Raw genomic sequence first — 26,840 nt, 5'->3', positions numbered from 1 at the left:
GTAGATCTATATGCATAAATGCTTTCCCAGGCATACACAGACTGGAAGGGCTGGACAACACCTGAATTAAAAAAGCTCTTCAAAAATTAATACTGGTTTGCCATGTTTTCTGTGGTTTTATTAGACACATGTATTTAAAGGGAAATATACCTACAATAGGTCATATGTGAACAACATTTAGCACAAAATCTACATGGCTATTGCAGTAATACACTAACTAAAGCTGTCTTCCCCAAATACCCAAAATTGCTACAGCACTCACTGGAATATATATTTCTGTTTAAAATAAACAGAACTTTACTAAAATACATTGCAGAAGAGTGTTTGACATGAGCAATTTGCCTGTTTTTCTAAATGACTGGTCAGTATTTTAAGGTTTGTAAAAAAAGATCAGAACCTTTTGTGGACCAAGATGTTGTCTGCCTACCTGAATGTCACAGGCAGATGTTAGGGTATCACTTTTTCAAAACAGGTATTTATAAAAACTAGAAAAATGCCCACCATCTCAGTGGCAGAAAGGAAACCAAATATTTGTACAACAAATACAAGATAACCCCAGTCCCTGCTTAGCATCTTCCAAGAAATACCACATCCTCAACTTCCACTAAAGTCAATGGGAATCAGGGGTGTTCAATGAGTCGCTGGAGGTATTGAACACTTTATACAACACAGCCCTACATGTACAGATGTAGACAAGTTAAAGAGGGATGCGGTAATATAAACACACCATCACCATCATAATCCCGTAAATTAAGTCATTCTAAAGGTAATCTTTAATCTGGTCTTTTTTTTTTTTTAATTTTTATTTTTTTCTTTTGTATTTAATTATGGTCAAGGCAGCACCTTAACTGTTTCCAAAATGGAATGAAACCAGTGAAGTGGAATGCACATAAGAAAGAAATTGCTATTGATCTCAGCCCAGGCCACACCATGCCTTGCATAGCAAATGGTTTCCATTACCTTACTATCTTAAGATAATTAATGTGCAGTCACTGCCCCTATCTTATGTTATTGGTCATTCTGATACTGTTCAATTTCTATCAGGCAATTCTACATTTTAGATGGGAGAGGCTTCATCAATAACTGTCTTTTCATGATAATTTTATAAGTCATGATGCCACCTACCCAATCTAATCTGTAAAATATGCACTTCATAGTTGATTGACTACCTGCTACATAAAATCCCACTCTCCAATATAGTTTGCGACGTAATTCTCTTCATGGCTTTTTAATTATTACTAGAAAATATATTAAAAACTTGAGAAAAATCTTTGCCTCTTTCAACATGATCTCTTATTTGTTTTGTTTCACTAAAGGTTCTTTTTTTTTTTTTTTTTAAATTTGGCCAAATGATATTCATATCATTTGTACATACTTCTAACACTGCAGAATTAATGCTTTTATTTTGTAATTGCAGCATGATGCTATTTTACAATTATGTCATACTACTACAGTTTAAATAAAGTTCCCATTTTGTGAAATTAATAACTTCATTTCAGAAATCTATGCAAAACTTAACACGTTAGCTCACACTTTCTCATGACATAACATACGGTATATAGAAATATTACCTTTACCATAATATGGCTTTTTGACATGGCCGTCACTGGGTTTAGGCTTCCTGTCATCTCCAGAAAGGTGTCTTGGAGACTGTTCCTCATATGATCTCATATTATCCCTCCTTCCAGCTTCCACTGCCATTTTTTCTCTCATGGCTTTTGCTCTCTCAGTTTCCAAAGCAATTGCTTTCTCAAGCAGGGTTAAGTTACCTTTTGTCATATCAAACACTTCTTCAGACCTATCTGAAGTAATAGAGGTGGTATCATCGTCTCTTTCATGACAACCATCCTCCTTTGCACAGCTAGAAAAAGTCCTAGATCTGGGGCTCAACTGTTCTTCAAGCCTCATTAGGTTCATCATATCAGAGTAATTCCGGTCTGGTGTTCTTCCTTGGAAGTCATCTTCTTGCCTGACATGCTGACGAGTGTTCATGTTTTGCTGTTGATTTCTTTCCTGTGGGTTTGTCTCACTGAGTTTCCTAGCCAGATCAAAACACTGGTTCCTTAAGCACTCCAAACTGCTGAGACACACCTCTTCATCACTCTCCTCCACCATTTTTTCTGTAAGTCCATTGTTCACAGGCTTCCCTAGCATTACAAAGTTCATATTCCTATTATCTTGCTGTGAAGTATTGTCTGCATAATTTCTGTCATTAATGTTTTCTGAAAGCACTACACCATGTCCTTGTGCTAGTAATTTAAGGGAGTCCACTGTTTCCCTAACAACATCACTGTCTAAGTCTAAACTCAGCTCACTTTTCCGACCAATATTTTCATTTTTGTCACTATCATCTTCCAGACTATTAGATGTATTGCTGTTCATTTCTGATTCTGTCCTGGCTCTGTATGCTGCATCCTCTGCAATTTTGCCAAGATTTAACAATGACTTGGCCACCAGTTCATCGTAATTATCATACTCATCATTATTGTTATCGTCTTTTTCTGTGTCTTGCATTATTCGAGTATTGTGACAATTCATTTGATGGTCTTCTGCATAAAAAACAGAAACAAAGAAAGAAACAAAGAAAGAAAGAAAAAGGAAAAGAAAAGAAAAAAGTGGCTACAATTGGAACTGTTGTTGCAATCGCATGGACAGAAAACAAACTGCATGTCAAATATTCTTAATCATACAGCAATTCTATAACACTAAGGCCCATGTGAAGTGAATTTCTCTATAGTCCATAACGATATTTTTGTTTATTTGCTATTCACATGAATTTATTACACAAAACTGATAAGAAAAAAGCAATCAAAATGCTAATTACTAATACTGCTAAATATTATGGCATAAATACTTATATTTCCCCTTTCACTTCTATATTTACAGTTTTATGGGGTTTATTACAATCACATTCCTAGTATGACATAATTGCCTCTGTTTCCAACTTTTCTTACTCCTCTATGTCCTCTAAATATGGTAGATGGTAAAGGAGTGAGTACTACTGGATTTTTCTCTTAGTGATGAACACAATTCACCAAAAGAGAAAGAACATACACCAAGCAGGAAATGGTCACTCTTTTAACACCATACACACCATTAGCACTAGATAACCAATGACTATGCAAAGATCAAAATGGCATTTTACTTAGTGGATCCACCAGCAGAAATCAAAATCTCTCAGTTTAACTCTGCAAACTGTGGAGAAGTAAGAATTTTACAAGAGCTGTTACATGAAAGGAAGATAGAAGCACTTGTATGCACAATATAATTTTAAGTAAATATGCTAGTCAAATTATATGGTCATATATATGGTCATGTTGTCTACAGTCCTGTATATTGTAACATAATGGTGCAGAGTTACCACATCTTTGCTTTGTTTTAGTAACTATTGAATAATAAAGGAGCAACTTAATAAATATGGAGCCAATGTGAGGCCCTGAGGGTGAGATTCATCTCACCTAACTTTAGACATGAGCAAGGCAGACATCCACATTCATGTAAGCTATTTGATATTCCCGTTCTTAGTAAGAGAAGCAGACACTTTAAGGATACAGTCCACCTGATCTGATTAAGATATCATCTTGAAAATAAAATAAGTAAGTACTAGAAGTGCCTGTTTCTCTACATTGACAACAAAAGGACTCAAACTAGATGCCTACCTTAAGAATATCCGTATTTGGTCAGATGAATATCATCTAAAGAGCATTTTCTGATATCTCACATTCACTCAGAAGTTATGTCATTCTTAGACTCATTCTTAAATTACATATGCATTCACCATTATTTACTAATGGGTATCTCATAAATTATATTTTGATAATCATCTACTCAAGCAGTATTTTAAGGTTTTGCATCACAACTGGAAAAGAAAGTTCCTAAATCTGTCATTACATTGACATGCTAAGCCAACTTTTCAGCTGGTGCAAACTGAAAGAAGCCAGAAGAGCTAGGACAATTAACACCTGCTCAAGAGCTAGTCCATCAACTTCTGATAGCATCTTTTCAGCTTAAATGTATTTTCAACACTGGTACACATAAACACATAGTATTTTCTAAAGTATGACTTTTATGTTTTGGGTTAAACAAACCAAAGTGGGAAATTTCAGGTAGTAGGTGGCTTGTACACTAACATTTTGGTGATAGGAAATAATTTTTGATAAAAATATTTTTTATGTCAGTGGACAAAATAGTAAATCAGAATTTAAAATACAAAGCTCAACAGCACAATAATTGATATTTCAGCCACAAGATAGTATTCTTTCTACACAGTGGTTAGGGATCCTGGGATGATAGTAGGCTGTAGTTAAGCAGCAGAACTAATAGATGACTAGGCTACATCTAAGGGAAAAAAAATGGTAAAACACTACGTATAATATCTACTTGAATACAGAGGAAAGATAATTGTGAATACTGTATGGTTTTTTTATATGACAAGATATTCCAAGTCAATAGTTGGTTATCTATTTATCATTAAAGGTGGTTTTATTTTAGTTGCTGTTGTTCTCAAGGTAATCATAATTCATATCAGAATACCAAATTTTCAATCTAGAGGTAAGGGATGCCACTTACACTTCGTATTTGAAAAATGTCCATCTCAAATGACTGCATAGAAGCATGCAGTCAAGGATTACTGGATAATTAGTTTGTGCTATTTAAGAAACAAACATTGTAATATGCTGATAATTTTCTAAAGTGAAATGTACAAATAAATCCCAAATTCATTTAAATGTTAAGGATAAAACCTCATGCCAGAAGATTTTTCAGTAGAAACTTTTGTGGGGTGCTTCTTGTAACTATGTCTGATGGGCAGTCAGATGTAAAGAAGGAACATCAAACTAAAGAAACAGCGAGCTATAGCTCAAAAATTGCCAGTGCCTTCAAGTTTAAGATGAGATATCTACAAACATTGGTGAAATCAGCTCAAATCTAGCTCTAACAGGATACTGAAATAAAGAGCAGGAAAAATAGATATTTGAGAAAGTCATCCAGAGAAGTGTGCAGGTACACAGTGAGTCTTCTAGGCCAACTTTTGCAATGTGAAAAATTGCAGGGTTTCCTTTTTAAAAAAGTGGTTTTGTGTTTGTTTTTATACGAATGAAAGGCATAGAGATGTTCACCAATGGGAGGAATATGTTATAATTTGCCTCCGCAACAGTGAAAAGTCAAAATACGAATCACATGCTGTATGAGTGAAGACATTTAAATTCCTTTTCAGTAGGTGAAGCCAGGTGAACGTTGTAACTATAATGGTTTTTATTCTGTTTGTTTGTTTGCTTATATCCTTTTCAGTTCTCCTGCCCTTTCAATCCTAAAAATAAAAATTAAAAAATGTGGTAGAGGAGAAGGAAGTGTAAAGCATGAATCCAAGATGTAAGAGGCAGGAAAACAAAATACTTTAATCAAGTTTTATTCCTCCTCTTTTAATTTTTGGCCTTCTCTTGCATCTTCTTTCTTTAACAACTGTTTTGCTCATGTTTCTTATCTCCATGCAGCAGTTAATTTTAATGAAAAGGATATTTATGTATACTATGTCATGTCCTCAAAAACTGTCTGTTGCATGCTGAGCCTGCTCTAGTGAAGCACCTATGTAACCTGTTTATTAAACTGAAATTTTAAGTACTGAATTTGTTTGTGTATTAGTTAAGGGTCTTCTGGAAAGTATGTTAGCCTAGCAGCTCTGTGTGAACCCGTGTGCCTTTTTTTTGATTCAGCTCTGTAAAGTCTAATCTTGTTTTTGTTTCCCATTTCTACGATTCCTAATATTTAACCTTTAACTGGGTAACTACATTTGTAGTGTGCTGTTTAATGGCTGTTTGTTGAACACATAGGACTAAAACACCTGCTCTACCCTCTACGTAAGTCATAAGTTTTGTAACCATTGACCCACATTGCATTCATTTAATTGCTGAAGAGGCTGAGTTTATCTATCTCAAAAGGACACAAGTTAGCCGGTTTAGGTGAAGAGCGCACAAAGTTATCATATATCCTTTTTCTGTTAGCTTTAGGATTGCATGGACTAGGAATATGCAACACAATTTTAAAAGAGTATCAGATTATTTTAGCCCTCATTTGTGCAATACTATGACAATTTAAGTATTCTTCATTGCAAAATTTGTTCTTTTTAACTCCCAGCAGATATAACAAATGACAGGAAAGAAATTATAGTGAAGAGCATGTGGAATAACTATAAAAAGCTGGAAGCCTTTAGCCATCTCAACAGACGTGCACTTTTGTATTGCACTAAAAAAAGTGAATAATTTGATTTCTTATTGCACCTTTCATCCAAGGATCTCAAAGCACTTTACAAACATTATTTTAAAAAGCCTCACAACACCCCTGTGAGGTAGGTATTTTAATCCCATTTTACAGATGGGAAATTGAGACACAGAGAAGTTGAGTGACTCTTTCCATGTCATACCAGGAGTCAGTGGAGAATAAGGACCACAGCCTCTATGTCCTTGATTTTTTCCTCCCTTTGTTCCTATCACATCCATATTTAAACATTTTTTTTTTTTTTGGCTGAAGAAATGGCTTGCTGTTTTTAATGTAGGGAGTCATGCAAAACAGCACCTTCTTTTTGAAAAGGAAAATGTACAGCATTTAGTTTGAGAGATTCTGCAGAGAGAGGCAATGATACTTCAGTAATAGCAGCTACATTCCTACCACAGGCCAAAGACTTCAGAAACAAGACTTTCCAAATCTGTGGTCCGTGTATCAAATTACTTACTTTCTCCCAAGCACAGGCAAACATGATGGCTAACAGGCTGAAGTTATATGTGGTCATACAGGCTTCTTGCCCAGATGGATGCTTTCATTATCCAGGCAGCACTGCCTGTTTTAAAATGCTTCACTGTTCTTGCTACTGCTACTTGTCAACTCCTAAGTGCACAGCATATGATTCTACTGCATCACCATTTTTCTCCCTTGAAGCTGTAAAGTAAGGTGCATGCGTAACATCTCCACATTGCCATCTATGATAGCTGGCCTATGAGAAACATTTAGCAAGATGACACCAGCACCAATGAATCCCAAATCTTAGAAAGTTACAGCATTGTGTGAGGCGGGGGTTGTTTGTACATTGCCCCCTCCTCTGGGAAAATCTTATGAGTAAGGAAACTAAAGAGGTGGAAAACTTAGCGAGCTCTCAACAGCTCCTCCATGCTGGAGGAACAGAGAACACATATAACTCTCCAAGTGTCTAAGCAAGGTCTCTAAAAGTCTGAACACTCCTATTGACACAGGATTTTGATCAGAGCCCAAGCCTTTGAATATGCCTATTTCAGGGACTAACTGAACACTGAAGTTGACTATGTGCAATTCTTTCTTCAACTCTGCAAAAGCTCCTGAAGTTCTTTTACACCTTAAGTACTTTAGGTGATGACCTAAGCAATTTGTTTTTACAGTACCTGATTCCTTTATGGACCTTGTATTACCTAATGACAGTAACAAGAAAAAGATAACTGTTCACTTATTTACTTGATGCATTCTAATTATTCCATTACATCTAATTTTTTGTTACTCCTCCCCCTCAGCTTGCTATACCTACTTATAATAGTTGTAATACCGGGATTTACTGTTCAGACTCTCCTACAATAATTATAGTATTCAACTAATAACCAAAGCTCAAAGTAAAGTAAATGAAGAGTAGAAATCATTAAGTATGACAAGGAAGGTCTGAGCTATAGAACATGGCACATCACAGTAGTATTCAGTATTATAAAGTACGAGTGAGGACCACAGAGCAAGCCCATACAGACTTTTAAATACTGTACCTAATTTGCAGGCTTACTGTGGGGTTTTATTTCCTTCCTCTCCCCCTCCCCCCTTCATTTCCGCCTCCCCCTCCCCGTTACATTTTGATCTTTTCACTTTTATCTGGTTTTGCACACTGGAGAATTAAGTACTATTTTTCTTTTCCCCCTAGAGACTAAAAGGGATCCTTATAGATCTGAATTTCTTACCTATCATGGAGTGATAGCTGACATATAAAAGCATTTTTTGGTTTTTTCCTCTTTTTACTATTAAAATAATTTTTAAATAGAAAAAAATTAATACTAATAAATAGTTTTGGCATAGCAACTTTTTTTTAAGATTTATTTTTCTCTACAAATCAGTGTATTCTCACCAAAATGCACAGGTGTTTGTACATAATCAGTGCCCTAAAATGGTCTTTTTTCTTTGCTTATGCCGTTCTTACAACTTGCTATTACGCTTCTGTCTATGTCAGACATAAATAGCATATTAATCTACAAATGTTCACATAAAGTATTGGTAGAATATAGATGTTTTTACTTGGGTTATTCTTATTAATATCATAGAATCAGTCAGGAATATAGATAAAGAAAGAAAACATCAGATAATCCAGATGAATAAGGGTACAATGTACTTTTAAAAATTAGATCATTTTTATTTGTCCGTGTTTTCCCACCCTATGTCCCTGTGAGCTACCTGTATCAGTACAGTTTTTGAAAAGGATCTGAAGATATCTGACAACTACTCTGTCAAGACCATGACTGTGGTAATTTTGCTTCACATGACAAATGTTCTAGGTTCTGACTTAAGCCAATACACTCCATTTAAGATTTTGTCTTTTCACCACAAGGTGCTGCTTGCCTTTCTTTGATCTTAGAGTATCTCACACGCCATCTACATTGCACTGGTGGCATGGAATCATGGAGTAGCTGAGGATGGAAGAGACCTCTGCAGGCTATCTAGTCCAAACCTTGCTCAAAAAAAGGACCAGCTTGGAGAAGATTCTCAGGGACCTGGCCTGTCAGTCCACTTTTGAGTATTGTCAAGGATGTAGGCACCACAGCATCTCTGGGAAATCTCTTCATAATTGACCACCCTCATGGTGAGTTGTGAAGAAAAATTCCTTCCTTATTTCTTAATGGAATTTCTTTTGCTACAACTTGTGCCTGATACCTCTTATTCTGTCATTGCACACATCCATTTTCTCTCTACCATCCACCTAAGTAGCTGAAGGCCAGCGTAAGATCTCCCCTTGGCCTTTTCCTCATCAAGTGAACAAACTCTTTTTCTCAGTCTCTTTTTGTACATCATGTACTCCAGCTCTTTATTCAACTTGGTTGTTCACCATTGGACTCCAGTATTTCAAGGCTTTCTTGCACTGATGAGCCCAAAACTGTATCTATTCTCCACATACAACAGGTAAGTGCTGAACAAAGGGGAATAATCACTTCCCACAACTTTCTGGTTACAATCTCCAGTCTTTTCATCCTGACAGCCAAACATTATTTCCAAAAAGTCAAAAGGCAATGAATATGCTGAGGATTCACCACAGAGGGAGCAGAAAATACTTTTTGGTTACCTACAGGCACCCCTTCAAGTAGATAAGGTCCCTGGTTGGTATGAAGCCTGCTTGTTTGGATTGCAGTATCTGCAATATTTTATGTGAAAGCATATGTTTAGGTTTGAGAAGGAACTTGCTGTGATCAGAAGAGGACATGCTGGGTTTACAAGGGCAGTACAGTTTAGCCAGTCATTCCCATCTGGTCCATGCTTCTTTGAGAATCAGGTTCAGGCAGCCCTTAACTGTTTTAACCTGACTTCTATCTGAGTAGATAATGAGACAGCTTTAGCTGATGGCTGGTATTCATTTCATCCTACTTTTTCTCCCCAGGAAGCCTGCATGAGGGAGGGGAGATATTCTGTCTCGTAGCCTTACAATGACTCAGTGGAGTATGGCAGTTTCTTGCTTTCTCTCAGGTTTCCACAGCTCAGCAGGGCAACAGGCAATGAGGAAGCCAAAGCTCTTCTCCAGATACCATGATGCAGCAGGGACACAGCAGGGGAGCAGAGGACCAGCTGCACCGATGGGAGAACACCCACTCAGCTCTTGATAGGGAGCTTCTCATGGAGCTACTCCAAAGGCTGCTTAGGAGACAGTGACCCTTACCTATACCTTTTTCTATGATTATTGCTTTGCAAAGAATGCAGCCTGAAGAACACATTTTCAGTTCATAACCGTTTTCTTTTTCACATACAAATCTCTGAGAAAGACAGGTTGGAAACTGTTACTATAGGGATACATAATCGCTTTTCCTTGTTTTTCAGCTCAGACCTTTGACTCAATGCAGATGTCCATGTTGAACATGTCTCCATATGAACTAGACATCTAGATCAGGCAGTGGACAAAACCATACATCCTGGAATGTGATTTATTTAATCCTAAGGTATTTAAAGTAGTTTGGCTGAATTATTCCCTCGAAGTGACTATTTATCTTGAATAGTTCTAAATTAAACTGATAGGATTAATCCTATCCCAATTGCTTTTACTCAAAAACTTTCAAATTGATCTTTGTTGAACTTCAACAATATCTTTAGTATGACATAGCAGGAATTGCAAGGAGAAAGGAATGAAGAAGCTACCCAAAAGGAGCTGTCTTTAGGTTGCAGAGAAAGTTATATAAGGAAAGGTTGGTGTGGATGGGTTACTATGGATGCTTTGGATGGGACAGATGCTCAAGCTACATGGAAAGAGTTATATATTACTGGATGTGTTTGATCTCCACTGTAAGTTTAATTACTTAGTTCTGTTTGATTACCAAAAGAAGCCTATTTGTGCTTCAATAATAATCTGACCTGACTGGCAGAGGGGACAGAGGCACACATGACTGATGTTTCTAGAGGATCAGAGAACTGCTAAATTTAATATTGTTGAATTTCTTTTTCCTGTCTTTCTGTTCCCTAAATGAATTTATTGCCAAAGGATCTGGAAGGACAAAGACTTCTGTGTGCACGAGTGCCAGACTTTACTTCATCTGAAATGTAAACCTTTTTGTTAGGAGGTTTGTTCCTTTTTAACTTATTCTGTCATTTGGCTTCTTCATCTACATTTCCCTCATTCCCTGTCTTTTTGTGACAGGAAAGGCTGAGCAATACTCCATAGAATAATGGAAAAGTGAATACAAAGGTGCTTTGCCTAATTGATTATAGCTGTTCTATTATAAACCAGCTAGGGACAGAACTCCAGACCAAGCAGTGGCATATGATTATTCATACCACTATACTTTTAGTGAAGCCCTGGAATGATTTTGACTTGAGTTACTTAACACCTTCCAGAAATGTCCAGACACAGTGCAAAGGTGCTGGTTAGGGACCATTCCCAAGGAGTTTGAATGTGGTGATCCTGTTTTGAAAGGTAGAAGCTTAACTGTATGCACTCAAGCCATGCAACTTTTGAACTCAAATGAGTGGAGTATGGTCTATTTTATTCACTCACATAGATGTAGTCTTTGATTACTGTGATTGAAGACACAGAGAACAAGGCAGGAGAATCTGTAAGTTGGGATCTACGGAATGTACACAATTAACCATAGCTTCAGAAGGAGTCAGTAAAGCAAATGGGAACCTATTCTTTTAACCATGCTACTCCAGTCAGTCACTACCAAACATACCACACACCTCAAGAAATAGAAAATGGTGCAGCTAGCTCTTAGCTAGCTACAAAGAGTCTTTATTTTCTTCTGTTTATTTGCCATCTATATCACATGTACAGATGGCCTATGTGATTGGAAATGTCTAAGAAGGAGATTAGAGTACTAGAGACCTGTCAAATGAAGGAAATGTATGCTATGGTAACAGATCTAAAAAACCTTTTTCTGTCACTACTACATCTGCTAAGATATTTCCAGTGAGGCTGTTCCAACTACCTGTCCACCTAAAGAACACAGAGTGCCACCACTTCAGAAACTGTCAGCTCCTCTATGAGGGATTTCCCACTGCTGTTCAGATCTGCACTGTAGTATCTGTCCCAGTGATCAAAGTTTGTATCTCATAAAAGGAAAACATTTACTGGACAAATGTAAGCACCTACATATTTACATACATTTCTATATATTTCCAACTAAAAATATACCTACCTGCTATGATGGCAGTGGCTTTGTAGTCAGCCTGAGAATGCCTAAATAGACTAGAGTGGCACAATCTCAGTGCATGACATCTCTGCTGGAACTCTCACTCCAACTAGTCTCACAGAGACAACAAATTACAAAGTGGATTAATCAAATAAGTAATGACAATAGCCAGTTTTCCAAAATACACACACACACATGTAGATACAGAGGTAATATTACACTGTGAAAAACTAAAACCTGAGTTTGAGCCTGGTCTGAGGATGCTTGGAAGTAGTCTTGCTGGAGTTCACTGATGAAAATAATACATAGGAGACAAAGTCAATACCCCTACCTCTGCCTGAAATGATTTTTGGTTTTATATTTTTCTTCAAGTATTCATCAGTCAATTCATACTGAAACCACACTAAATATTGTTCACTTTCAATTGCACTTTGTTTGATTATTTTTAGTCTCTAGTCTCATTAACTTAAATTTCTGCACACTGGAGTATCTGAGCTACTTAACAGCCAATGGAATTAACCTATCCAACATGAACTTTTCACCTTTGTCTGCTGCTGTATTATGTTTTATGTTTCAAAATTATTATATTAAATGGAACTGCATCAAATCTGTTCTTAAAACTCAGATGAACTGTGTGCATCATTTCCACACTTCCTATCTTCTCAGTGGTGTGCAATTTGTGTATTTCAAGCAAAAAACATATTTGCCAAAGGACAGTTGTTCTTTCTTTTATGAATACATTGCTATTATTTTTTATTACCTTTCCAACCCTACCAATTCTATGATTCTATGATTTCCAAACAGTAATTTTGTCTCACCGCTGTTTGTATCTTCTCCACAGAGCAAATCAAGTTTAATAAACCTGGTTTTCCATATTATAAAAAGTCTCAGGGAGTATACACTTATTGGTCGGGTTTTTAAAAGTGCTCTGCATGTGTTTAGTTCTGATTCTACTAATGATATATATATAATGTTATAAATTTCCATCAGTGTGGTATAAAGACACAGGAAGTTATACCACATCATGAACTGAAGGAAAATGCACTCATATTAGGGAGGAGACATATAAAAACAGAAAATAACTGAACTGTGCTGCATTGCTGGGGGGTGTGGGTAGTTTGTCGAGCCCTGATCCTGATTAGCTATACTGTAAAATTATCCATCATCTTAAAGCCTTTCTATTGTTATTTTAAAGATTCTGCTTAATGCAGATTCTAGACTGCATCTTTCACATCCTTCTCATTTCCTGCTGTCCAGAAGGAATCCTAACAGCACATTTCACTTGTCCTCTGCAGTACTCCCTTAGAATCATAGAATAGTTAGGGTTGGAAAGGACCCTAAGATCATCTAGTTCCAACCCCCCTGCCATGAGCAGGGACACCACACACTAAACTATGTCACCCAAGGCTCTGTCCAACCTGGCCTTGAACACCTCCAGGGTTGGAGCATTCACAACTTCCTTGGGCAACCTATTCCAGTGCCTCACCACCCTCCCTGTGAAGAACTTCTTCCTTATATCTAATCTAAACTTCCCTTGTTTAAGTTTAAAGCCATTACCTCTTGTCCTACCACTAGAGTCCCTAATGAAGAGTCCCTCCCCAGCATCCTTGTAGGCCCCCTTCAGATACTGGAAGGCTGCTATGAGGTCTCCACGCAGCCTTCTCTTCTCCAGGCTGACCAGCCCCAACTTTCTCAGCCTGTCTTCATACGGGAGGTGCTCCAGCCCCCTTATCATCCTCGTGGCCCTCCTCTGGACTTGCTCCAACAGCTCCATGTATGTTGAGAACACCAGAACTGTACACAATACTCCAAGTGAGGGCCCACGAGAGCAGAGTAGAGGGGCAGGATCACCTCCTTTAAGGGCAGGATCACCTCCCATGCTGACCTCCTAGTCATTTCTTTATGTCCTTCTGCATTCTTTTCTCCACACCCCACCTACCCCACCCACCCCACACCCCCGCCCTGCATAGATCCCGTACTCCCTTTTACACTTGGAACTTATGGTTTTCAACTCTGTGTCACAAGACCCTCCAGGCATTGAATCAAATTTGGTCTTAAACTCATACTTATATTTAATGGGCATTTCAACATAAGTCACTTAAAAATATATCTATCTTATGAATAGCAGCAGCAATTTGTACACCACTTTCAGATTAGAATTCTCCTGGGGCATGTTGTAAAGAAAGGAACAGTCATATTGCTGTTTCTCTTGGCAATGCGACTACATCTATGCTCATTTGTGGCTTCAACCCAGGAAACATCTAAACTCTAACACTGATCAACTGTTCAAGGCTTTGCTTCTATGTGTAGCAAAATAGCTTCAACCTTAAGAAGCTCTCCACGTATCTACCACTTAAGCCTTGAAGGATTCTAGACATTGGCTGTTTTCACACATAAGTTCCCAGAGACATCCAATCCAATAGGCATGCTCTAATAAGCACCTGAAAGAAAAAGGCTTCCCAGAAAGTGTTGCTCTGATTGCCTTGTTTTAACTTGTAGCCAAGGGAAAAGGTGCCTGTTTCCTCCTTCATTTCCCCTGCTCATCCTCACCCAACCATCTCACAGGTAAAATGCATTGTTCAGTAGGAACTGGAAGACTAAGAATAAAAGCTCTCAGTTTGAGTGGATTCAATAACACATCTCCCAAAAAAGTTCACTAGTCACCCCAATAAAAGGTAGACTAGTTACAAGCTCCATTAGGAAGCAGAAAACAAAAGAGTAGCATAAGATGCAGACTTTTTTTTTTCCCCCATGCTATTTGGGTCATGCAAAAATATACTGTCTTTATTATACATATTATACAAAGGCATTTGCCTAAAAGAGGGGAATGTAGTGTCTGATCCCTGCTCCCAGGACCTATTTTGTAATCTAATATTAAGCAGTCAGTTCACAAAATGGTTAGTGTCCTTGGAGCAAAGACAGTAACACAGCATGTCTCTCTTTCCCAGAAGAATGACCCCCTTCAGTCTATTGCAGTTCTTGAGTTTTCTAGGATGTGATAGAGCTTCAGAAGAATGTGAAAGAGCATTGCCTATGCAAAGCAATCTCTGGTCTAGCTTCTATCCTTCTGTGCTAGTAAAGAAGGAAATGTGGCACTGAACTCCTGTATGACCTCTCACATTCAGTCCAGGTACCTGAGTTACACATAGGGGCAGAACTTCCATTTCATTCTATTCTGAAACACTGATCTCACTCCATCAAATGTAGGAGGATCCTTGGCCCCAATAAAAGATTTCAGTTTCTATTCACTTGAAAGTTGCCCTTTCTGTCTGTATTTTCAGCGAAGGACATCCACAAACTGCTTTCATTGCATAATATCAACATTAGTATGTCCAACACCAGCCTTATTCCTAACGATCTGCTAATAATTATCTATCATTCTGTATTTTTGCTGTTACTTTTTGAAAATATATTTTGTGCTTAATGATCTCAGTGCAAAGTTTTGTTCAACATATTGGAGCAGAAAAAGAAACAATTTCTAACTTTCAGATGGATGACAGTCTTTAAAGTTGAATGATGTTTTAACTATTGCAGATGATGAAAAGACAAGTCTTCCGTAAAAACTTCATTCCAGTGCTTTACAGGGTGTCCAAGAAACTGTTTAGCAAATGCATCTTGTTTTTATAGAACTTCTATCATAAGCTGAGGCAGTTGTTGAAACAATTGATTGATACAACAGAAACCATAAGAAAAGCAGTTGCACAGTACGCCTTAAAAGTGTGTATGATAAGTAAGGGATCTCACTGCATATGCTTCAGAAAAAAAGACACAACCTAGCCTGACATGGGCCTGTTCAGCTTTGCAAACACTCCTGTATTAGACGATTGGAAGTACTCATGCCACACACACCTTTCCTTTGTTACCATCAGTCATCCATATCTACAGAGCACAAGGAAGAAAATGCCTGCTCGCTCTGTTTGTTTTTGTAATTGTAAATACAGCTTTTCTGTCGTGTTTCTTTTAGTGTCACAGCAATATTACTACTTACTCTTCCTATTAATATCATAGCCTGTAAAATTAAGCTTTTGGAATGACACAACTATCAGATTGATGAGTTCACCTAATAAAACCTCATTAAGTCTTGAGCTGTCAATCCTGTTAACTGGCAAAAATTTCTCTTACAGAGCCACCACAAATTTTTGCTGGAACAGTAATATTTACTGCACAGAGAATATATCTGACATGGATTGCTTGAAAAAAAAAACCAAACCAAAACAAAACAAAAGAATGAAAACAACGAAAACAACTCCAAGTGCGATATGGATACTTGACATGCTTAATGTTAGTAACTGACTATTTTCAGTACTTTCTGCATGAAGCCTTTATGTGCCAAATAATTTTGAGGATTTCAACAACAGTGACCAAAACCAGCTTGGGTCCACAACCACATCAGTGGCCTTTCCTAATTACCACTTAACATCCTTTACCAAACTCCATGAAGTGGTTTCTTTCCTAGCATTAGTCCTCTTCATCTTCCACTAAATGACTTGGCCTTCCTTGCCTTCCAGCTTGCTAATGGTAGCTCCCTCAGTCAAAAACTATCTGTAAAATACATTAATTCACAGAAGGGAAAGTATCTCTTATCATATAAAAGGACTATGTCGTATGTGATACAGGTAACAAAACAACAAGACCGTATTGTTCTGAGAACTGTAAAATGAGGAAGAAATGCTTCCATAATAAAATAAATAATCAAAGTATTCAATATTACATATGTATGCTCATTATACATCAATGCTTTTGTTTTCAAAGGATGCTTTGTTAGTGTCGTTGTTTATATATTTCAGTAAAACAAAATTTCTGTGACTTGAGGCATTTGCCAGGACTGCAAATTTGATTCATGAGAATAGATATGGGTCAGAAGAAATGATCAATCCAGTCTGGAATTTTATTTAATTTCATTTTATTATCTCCTGAAGGAACTGTAATAGTGGAAAGTTAACTCCTACCTATCAAATAAGGTCCTTTGCTCTTCAGGGTGAAAAGCTGCCATTTGTGTTCACTCTTTCAGGACAAAAACCGTAAGCCTGACAGGAACTGCGAATGGATAGGGTGGTCAAAATCTGTCCTTAGAGTTGCACTCTAAACACAAGAGGAAAAATAGGAACCTCTAACACTGACCAAGGAACCTTATTTTTAAGAATCGTCACATCTGTAGCGTCAAGAAGGTTTCATACAGAGTCTGTGGTCACTGTGTAAGCTGGTGTAGTGTGGACAATGCAATCTTTGAAGAAGCACTGTGAAAGGCAAAGGAATTCAAAGAGAGAACATAAAGAGTTTGATTTTGCACAATCTCTGAATATGTTTCCAGAAATGCCATATACCAGATATGATACTTTCAACAACAACATCAGGTTGTTATGTTTGCAAATACTTGGTTTTTAAAGCACTACAGCATATAAGCCAATAGTTTCTTGGCATGGTTGTGCCAAAAGCAGAAGATCATTGGTAGCAAAGTAGTTACAGAGAGTCTGAGTGAGAACAGGAATACAGATCTAAGGCTACATAACTTTTGCTTTGAATTCCTTCTCCAATCCATCTTATTCCAGAAAGAATTAATTTTACTGTATGATCTTGCCAGACTACAAATGAGAGAGGCAAAATCAAGGATCCATTCAGCATTTACCTGCAGGCTGATGGATGCAATGGAAATACAGATAAGGCAACCTCTACACAGTCTCTTCTTGAGGGTTGCAATCTGTGAGAATCCAAAGCAACACTGTTGAGATACATGGTTCCTTTCCAGATCTACTGCTCTGGCAAGACTACAGAAAGGTTCAGCCACACATAAGCCCTGAAACAGTCTGACATTACAATGGGTCCAATATCTCATGTTCAGCTAACACTAAAGGAAGGGTTAGTGGATTAAAAACACAAGCAAGCAACCCCATGACATGTAAAATAGATTCAGAAAGAAGCAGCATTAAAATCAGATGTGGTGCTGAATGTGTTCCATGAATTTCTGCTTGTGTCAATAGTTGTGTATGGCAAAGATCTATAATCTGTCTCATCAAAGGTGAATAATTTCTTTACACTGCATAAAGCTATAATTGAATCATTTGCTCTTGAAGGATCAGATATTTCACATTATCATTTAAGGCCTTTTATTTGTAGGGAAGGACCTAAATGAGCAACCGTCTACATCAGAAGGATACTTAAGTACATTCCTAACTTTAAGCATGGAAGTTAAAATGAAGAGGGCTGCTAACTGCTTGAAGTTACATGTAAATTTCTGGACACAGCATGGAAGGTTTACTGAGCTTCTGTGTCAAACATTCACACAGAAGGAGGTCTTTTAAATTAGTTGTTCAAGGGGAGGAAAATTTAGGTATGATGTGTGCAACACTACTTCACATAAATGTTACTCTATTGACATGAAGTTATTCTTGATTTGTCCTGATGTAAACAAGCTCAGTATCAGGCTCAATCTCATTCTAGAGAATTAAAAAATAATGTTTTAGATAATGCTCTTAACAAATTATACTGTCTATGAGTAGCAAATAGTAAATACCTTGAGCACAGAAGACAGCAGCAAGTTCACTAACACCACAGTCATGTTTAAGCGATCCACTAACCAACCAACCAACCAACCAACAAACCAACCAACCACAAATATGTAACAATTGTAATAAATAGATCTGAACTTTTTACACAAGAACTAGAGGTATCCAGAAGGTATTTAGCTGTTTCCCCCCTCTACTCCACAACCTTGAGGTTTCCAGCTCAGAACTACATGATCCAATTCTTCATGCAAGTCAAGGAAAAAACCCAAGCATACTACTAGATCTTTAGAAAAAATCCTACAACTTCAAGAAATGTGCAAACAGGTAGAACATCTATATCTAGGTCCATGTGGTAGCTTTAAGTCATTTTAAAAATAAACTGCAATAGTTTTTGAGATATTGTTTGTGATGGATTTGATTAATGTACCAAATTTCCCCAGGTCTAGAATAAGCCTAACTCCTTCTGCCCCTGGCAGATTATGAAATACCTGGAGTACAAGCCATCTTGAATGTCTTCACGTGATATGACCTAAATTGTGCCTAAGAACATTTGTTCTGGGAGCTCCTCCAACGGAGATCTCTTTCTCTAACAGAAAAGCTTTGTGAAACAGTCTTTGAGACCCATCTACCTGAAATGAGCTCTTCTCAGGAGAGAACTTCAGTTTGCCTTACAAATCAAATGCATCCTTCAGATTTCAACCCAAAGGTTCCCAGCAGCATCGTAACAGAGAAGGGGCACTCCAAAAGCAGCCATTTCTCTTACTCCTTCCCATTCATACTGCAATTTACAGGTTAAGTTATCGTAACACAGGTCATCTATCTGCCCTTTCTTTCTGGGATATAAGGGAAATTGGAAAGATTCATCTTTCCTTTAGTGGTGGTGCTGAACATAAGGGTTTCTCAAGTCTGTTTATAGATAGATGGATATATACCTGTTCTTTGAAGACATTCAGTGGGTTTAATGAAAATTCAAAGAGAATATTGTGGCCACTGGTTGGGAATTTTAAGCATTAAATATTGGTTCATCAGATTCTGTATAGATATACAAGCACAGAATTGAGGACTCATCTAAAAACATTTGTCTGTTCAGTTTTGTTTTGTTTTTTTTTATTTTAAATTAGTATTTTGAGATTTATAGGAGTGTTTCTTTAGGATGCATCTGTATTTTCCAAGTCCTTTACTCTATCGATGATGAGGCTAGAAAGACGTGATTTCAAAAAAGGCCAAGATGGTTTCAGTGAATGTCCAAGTATTTTCAGTAAGAACTGTATGCCTACATTACCTCTTTATTGCAAATATCCTCTCAGAATCCCATCCAAAATTCACTGTCTTTTAGCAAAAAGTAGGGGCAATGAGATGCCAGTAAGGTATTTGAGTTTCCCAGGATTTACCCTTTTCTAACAGAAAACTGGATTTTACTGAAGCAATAAAATGCCTTACCTTCCTCCTCTCTCCCCTTCCACCACATCAGCTGCTGCCTCTGTAGTCCTTTACTTGCTGATGGAATTCTTCTGTCACTGATACTTATGATTTTAACTGTTTTGTCCACCTAGACTATAGTTATGGAAACTTTCTGAACAGCATACATACAGCGTAAGTGACAAACTTTTATGAGAGCTGTCCAGAGACATCCTAGTAGTCTCTGTAGATAATTCTGAATTTTGTTTCTGGAGATAGAAACACTAAGACACATTCAGACTTCCTGCTAACGTGACATAAAGGTAGATGGTGGTTTACTACAATATCTACAATATAGTGAGTAGCAAGTGATTGAGACAACTAAATTCAGAGCTGACAGACCTAATTCTCCCATGTAGTCAACAGATACAGGCAAGTGTCGTATTCAGACCATGTAGTTTTATAATCCTTAGCTTTGATTGCACTTTGGTTCCCTCGAAAATCAACAGCCCAAATTCCACCAGAGCTGCTTATAAGTGGAAGAATGCGAAATGTCAGGATCCCTGCTGAAACCAATAGGAAATAAACTATCTAAACCCCCAGATTTATTGATTAGGTTCTAGATCTCACCAAGAACAAGTTGCTATCACTCTTCACTCCTTGGCATAGATATAAGGAACTCCATACTACCTTCCTCAATAATTGCTAGAAACCATTTCTTGCAAATCAGCTGTGCTTTTAAATGGGATTGTTGCATAGTGATTACTATGTTGATTCTCAAAAGATCATGAAATTTTTTATTTTTTTTTTTTAGGAAATTCTATTATCACTTTTCCCATTTTATGAGGATTTTTTCTTAATGACTAATATTTTACATAGAAAATATATATATTTATTAATGTACACGTTTATTATTACCGGAATAGCATGGGATCCTAAGAAAAACTTGACCTATGCAAGTTTTAATTCCATATAATATGCAGAGAAGCTAATACAGGTACCTCTGTAAACCTTTTGCAGTTCTTAACCACAGCCTACTATATATGGAAGGAAAGCAGTCAAAAAGCAATGTCAGCCTTTGTAGATTGATTAGGACCACTAACTGCATGTGTAACTGTTGGAATAAGTAAACCACTGTGTTTCATTATGATAGTAAAAGTAAACTGAGTATGAAGCTTGCTGGCTTGCCAGAAGCAATTTTCTTGAGCTCTTGAGTTTTGCTTAGATTTTTTTTTCTTTTATCATTTTTGATAGTGTAGATTCAAAGTTTTTCACGTCAGCTGAAATCACAGCAGCAGTTGCACCATAACCTAGGCACCAACAAACTCAGTCACCATTATCTCTTAAAGAAACTGCTAGACACCTGCACTTGCCCATCAGGATAGCAATAGCAGTTGCACATCAGCCTGATCTAACACAGCTTCTCTTCCAGGTTCTGAAACAGCAGAGTTCCTTGCAAGAGGAAATTGCCTTCCCGTTGCATCAAACTCATGTGATTTTTAAGATTGATCATTTATGCTCTACCAATTTTGTTGGCAAATTCAAGCAATTAAGGAGATGCTACAGATTCAGATATCTGAGAAAATGCTTATAGCCACACAGGTGGCCAACATCTTGCCCAAAGGGAAAGAATAATTCCAAACTCTTTCTATAAGATTTAAGATCTGACCTTACAGAATGCTGAAACAAAAGTCATACAACTTTCATACCTGGTTCCTAAGAGGAATCCAACTGAGGAGTGCTGAAACCTTTTCTTATATTTTTATTGGTTAGAAAGGTGAATCTACCCAACCAAAAACGTGTTCCCTGGAAATGGGAACAAAATACTTTTTAGATAGCTCATTAATTTTTGCATATTTCTTTTATTTCACCCCAGTGCATTATGATGTCTGTCATCAGCATACGGACTCTCAAGTAAATGGACACTGATTACATATTTTGAAAATACTGGTAATAGAGAGTCCAGTATCCCAAAAAAGAGAAAGGTGAATTAGTTCATCACATTGCTACTGCATTCATTTGGTTACTACCAGTGACCTGGATGTCTAAATGGCATTTATGCCATGGTACGTTAATCGAAATATATGAATTTTAGAAGGACTTTATCTATGTAAACCTCTCACTCTCTCTATTTTTAATAGAATCAACTAAAGCACACAGCATTCAAGTCTCAAAGAACCGAAGTATATATTAATAGTTCATTTTGAATACTTTCTTAGAGCAGAGGGAAGTATGGGGCAAAATTTTCAAAGGGAATAGGCCCATTTTTGCTCACGAAAATTATCTGCAAAATTGTGACAGCATTTATGTGGGCAACCATTGACATTATATAAGCAGATCCAGCAAATACACTTGCAAGTGATCAGTACAGGCACCCAGCTGTAGCTGATGCTTTGCTTGTACCTTCGTGAATATTCTCCTGGTAACTGCATGCATTAATCTACCACTAGGATTACATTTTAGGCAAGCATTTTTAACACAAACACACCTCCACCCTCCTTGTTTGAAATGTGAGTGCTGGTGTATTAAAAAATATTTGGAAGACAGACTTATTAAAACAAATGTTAAGGGAACACAGTGGGGTATATTTTCAGTGTGGAGCAGAGAGATTTAACTGCATGACTTCCACTAGCTTTAATGAGCACTGCACAGCTAAATTCTCACACACCACACTAGAAGATCAACCCAGAAAACACACATTGTTTACTTTTTACTAATACTCTGATTATTACCACGTTCTTCCTCCTCCTCCTCCTCTTCCTCCTCCTCTTCTTCCTCCTCCTCTTCATCCTCCACATCTTCACCTTCCTCTTCATCCTCCTCTTCTTCCTCTTCAATCTCCTCTTCTTCTTCTCGATCTATCTCCTCATCATCCTCCTCCTCATCACCTTGTTCCTCATTATCATCAGAATATTCCTCCTCTTCTTCATCCTCTTCCTCTTCTTCCTCTTCCTTTTCATCCATCTCCTCTGTTCCATCAGTTTCATAGCACTCATCTACCGAAGAGTTGTCTGCTTTAACCACAAAGGGCTTTCTTTTGGGAGCTGGTTCTTGGGGTTGCTTATCTTGTGTTTTTCTTTTTTTTGCCAAAGGACAGCCATAAACACTGCAAAAATAAAAGACAGAAATTATTACACTGTTCTGCAAACTTCTATGGGGCAGATTGTATAACTCATGTTATTTAGTCATATATGCTAATTCTACACCATGATTAGTTGCTGTTCTCAAATGTTTATTTTAAAATTAAAATGCTGCTCAGGCAATAACGACCAAGGGGGAGGACACTTACAAAACCTATGAAGTTGCAAACAACTATTATTTGCCTGAAAGTGTCACACGTACATGTCAAAACTGATACAAATGTGTGGTTTTCCTTCTCATTGTTTTCTCTCTTCTGCATGTTACACTCTTTTCTAAGGCAGATGAGTACAGTTAAAAAATGAACAATCTTATCCTACCTGTTAGCTATCAGTACAATAACCAGGAATAAAGCAGTGCTTCATAGTATTGAAATATTCAGTAAGGTTTTGATTGTATACAATTGAGACATGTTTCAATGATATTTAAATAATGAAAATACAACTACATTCTAAATGCTGCTGCTTATTGTTCTTATTATAAATGATTAATTGCTCTTAAGTTCTCCACTGCTATGCCACAAGTCTGGACATAGGGGAAAACAAGCTCCACAACACAGTGAAACAAAACAGTTTTCAGAGCCATTGTTGGAAGTGTTCTCACACTGAAAAAAACCCCCCATAAACAAAATCCTTTGTCAGTGAAGAAAGTCAGACTTTTCAAAGTGGAGCACCACTTCCTCATCTATCAATCAATCATGTTAATGCATTGTAGCATTTCAGAGTTCTGGTCTTCTACCAGAGTAGCCACCTCTCAAAGGCCATATAATCTGTGTTTATTGAGTGTTATCACCCTTGTGTAATCTCTATAACCTACACAGAGTGACTGCACACAAAAAGTACTTTTGGTTTAAAGAACTTCCTATTTAAACCTTTTTATTGTGTGATTATACATGCTATTCAAACTACATTGAATTTTAGTCTTCATGTGCTCAACTAGTTTCGGGACATTTAAACTGTTCTTTCTAGTCCTTTTTTCTTATCTACTTACAACTTCCTCATTTACGTTATATTTTTGCTTCTTTTACCCCAATTAGAAAACACTGAGGATTTCTATCATTTTCTTTCACTATAATAATGCTTCATATTCTATTGACAGAGCACTGAAAAATACGGGTCTGTGCTACAGATGAGCTCTTTGTAGTGGCTGCATTGTCTTGATTTCGGTCCGATTTAATTCCATCTGAGCAGCTATACACCTCAGTTACTTAAACTGCTACTTGGATAACAAGAGTTTTATTTAAGTACCGAATCATTTTATTTAAGTGCCTGACTTAGCCATTGTCTTACCTAAATTTTAAAGCACATCTTCACAGGAAGGCTGACTCAATCTGCCTGGCACACATGTATCTAAGGAACATACACAGCCACAAAAGATAGTATTCATCATGGAAAACCTGCTAAGGAAGACCTCCTCTTCATAACAGGCACATCTCTCTCTGTGTAGGTACTATAGGTGTTTTTAAAGTCTAATCCAGCATGCCTAAATTAAACACCTCCCTCCATTAACACCAGCATGAGTAATTTTTAAAGTACCTCCATCTAGTCAGATTCCAATCCTCCTCACTTGGGAGAGATATGGAGTAACAGTCATAACAGGATATAGTTTCCAGACACCGATGCTGAAGTTGAGACCTAATGTTTTCAGGCTAGAGAGTGAATAAACCCACATTGTCCAGACCCCAGGACCATGCTCCACCCAGCAGATCACATGGCATATCCTGGGAGAGAGCATCCTCTTCTAGAAGGCGAGTCCCTGAGCAGCTGGCTGCAAGAAACTTGGTCTGATACACATCAGGCAAGCAAAAGCCCAAACCTTCACTAATTTTAAGAGCCCTAAACCTGGGAAAAGAGGAGGACTAATCTTCTGGTGTTTTCTCTTTGGACTATATTTGTTTCTATCATAGAATCATACAATCGTAGAAGGATTGGGACTGGAAAGGACCTTAAAGATCATCTAGTTCCAACCTTGCCATATGCAGTGACACCTTCCACTAGATCAGGTTGCTTAAAGCCTCAATTAGCCTTGGCTGTTTCATCATATTAAAGCCAGAGCATTAACCCCACCCTGCCCTGATTTTTGTTCAGTTAAGAACACTAAACACTTGCAAAATTTTTCATCTAATAATGCCCCAAAACAGTCCCCTTCAGAATTCATGCAAATCTGGGAACTGGGGAAAAAGACAGTAAGATAACAAATACATATATTTTGTTTTGAGCTGTTGTTTAATTTTTCTAGTTGGCATTTAAGTATAATTGATGATTTTTTAGATACAAATTTTTGGTCATAGGTAGAAAGAAATTGTTGTCATTGCCATTTTTGGTCATTTTTCATCTTTTTTCTGTGGCTTTATGCTTTTCTACACAACATTTTATGAAGTTTGTGAGAATCTAAGACATTACTTGGGACTCAGGTCCACCCTGGAAAGTGTGTAACCGGTGGTGGGAATCAATGCCAGTTAGCTGCCTGATTGACTTCAATGTTTTTATAAATCTCATCAAATAACTATTTGCAACTTAACTATTCAATTAAAGTTGTGAATTTGAATTTAGTTTTCCACTTTATCTATTCTCAGTACCTTTGATCATAGAATTTAAATTGAGGACACATCAGCAACTAACAGAAACAAACCTTTAATGACTGAGTTCAGCACTAAGTTCTTGGGAACATGTCACTTCTCCAAGGAAATCGGTTATGTTAACTCTGACTCAGCTATTGAAATATCTTTCCTGATTAGTTTGCACCAGTTTCTCCACAAACCTGAATTTGTTTTTGCCTGTGCTTGGATTTGTACTTTATAAAGCTACCATTGCATGAGTTTTTCTTACAAAACCTTTAAAACATTGCCTTGCACTGGCTCTTCAACTATATACCTCATATAACTTATATATGCACCTTGTGTATTACAGACTTCATAGTCTGAGAGAGTTAAAAAAAAAATCCATGTCTTGCAGAAACCTGGGAAACAGGCCACCAGACCTACTGTTTAGGTGCCCTATTTTCTTCTTTTCTTTCTTAACCTGTTCCGCTCTCATCCTTCGTTTCATTAATTTTTCATTCTGCCTCCAGGACACTTCTCTCTTTCTGGCATGTTTCCTGTGGTCTCTCCAGTGAACGCACCAAGGGGAAGGCACTGCCAGCTTCCCAGCAGCCTCTGCCACTAATTTCGCCTCACAACCACATACAGAGATGACAGTCTCTCCCACTGACCTCTTGTTTCTCATCTATTTGTGAAATCTGTTATTGTTTGTCCTTATAGCTTCTGCAATTTTCTCTCCATTTCTCTCCATTGCCTTTTGTGATCATCCCCTTACTTGCTTATTTTTTAGACTTGGTTATCCCTGCTCAAAGCCTTGACCCCATTGATTTATGTGTCTTGCATGCCTTTATCTGTTCTTTTAGTGCTCACTGTATTTCCCTGGTCAGCTGTATTTGTCTTATTTTCCCCTCACGCTTCAGCTCTCTTGGCTTTTAATGGAATATACATTTGGGCTTCCTGAAGCACACTTTTGAATATTCCACACTGCTTTCCAATGTGACTCAGTCATCTCTGGTTTTGGAATCTGACATAAATAATTCTTGTGGAAGGAACATTGCTGAATTTCATAGTGATAAGCTCCAAGAGGACATATAGACATTAATAATTGAAGAAATTGAAGAAATAATAGATGAATTTATACTCCTTAGTTAGAAGATGATTTATGGTATTTTTTTAACTGTCATGCAATTTTTCTCCGTTAAAAACATACGATCCTACCCACTGATACATTCAATAGGACCTTTTGTCAGGAAATATGTATTTCTATTTCTTTCCCAGAACTGAACTTCTTGATTTTTAATAATTTTATTACTAATATAATATAATTCTAAGCATAATTAGTAAGAGAATTGAACTTCTTGATTTTTAATATATTTTATTATT

At 37.2% G+C, this 26,840-nt stretch overlaps 1 protein-coding gene across 1 annotated transcript in view; it reads right to left on the bottom strand.

The window, feature by feature from the left end:
* MYT1L (myelin transcription factor 1-like) overlaps nucleotides 1-22,886 on the bottom strand; it is a gene marked incomplete at its 5' end in the record, with an annotated part of 102,742 nt that extends 79,856 nt beyond the window's left edge. Inside the window, 2 exons of the mRNA XM_010010801.1 lie at nucleotides 1,572-2,549; nucleotides 22,513-22,886. Coding sequence (XP_010009103.1) covers nucleotides 1,572-2,549; nucleotides 22,513-22,886 — 1,352 coding nt within the window. The remainder of the gene's footprint in view (nucleotides 1-1,571; nucleotides 2,550-22,512) is intronic.
* Nucleotides 22,887-26,840: the final 3,954 nt, after the last annotated feature.

Source organism: Nestor notabilis, unplaced genomic scaffold (genome assembly GCF_000696875.1).
Source record: "Nestor notabilis isolate BGI_N333 unplaced genomic scaffold, ASM69687v1 scaffold14383, whole genome shotgun sequence".
NCBI lineage: Eukaryota > Metazoa > Chordata > Aves > Psittaciformes > Psittacidae > Nestor > Nestor notabilis.
The sequence above is the reverse complement of the archived record's forward strand: the minus strand, read 5'-3'. Positions and strand labels throughout refer to the sequence as shown.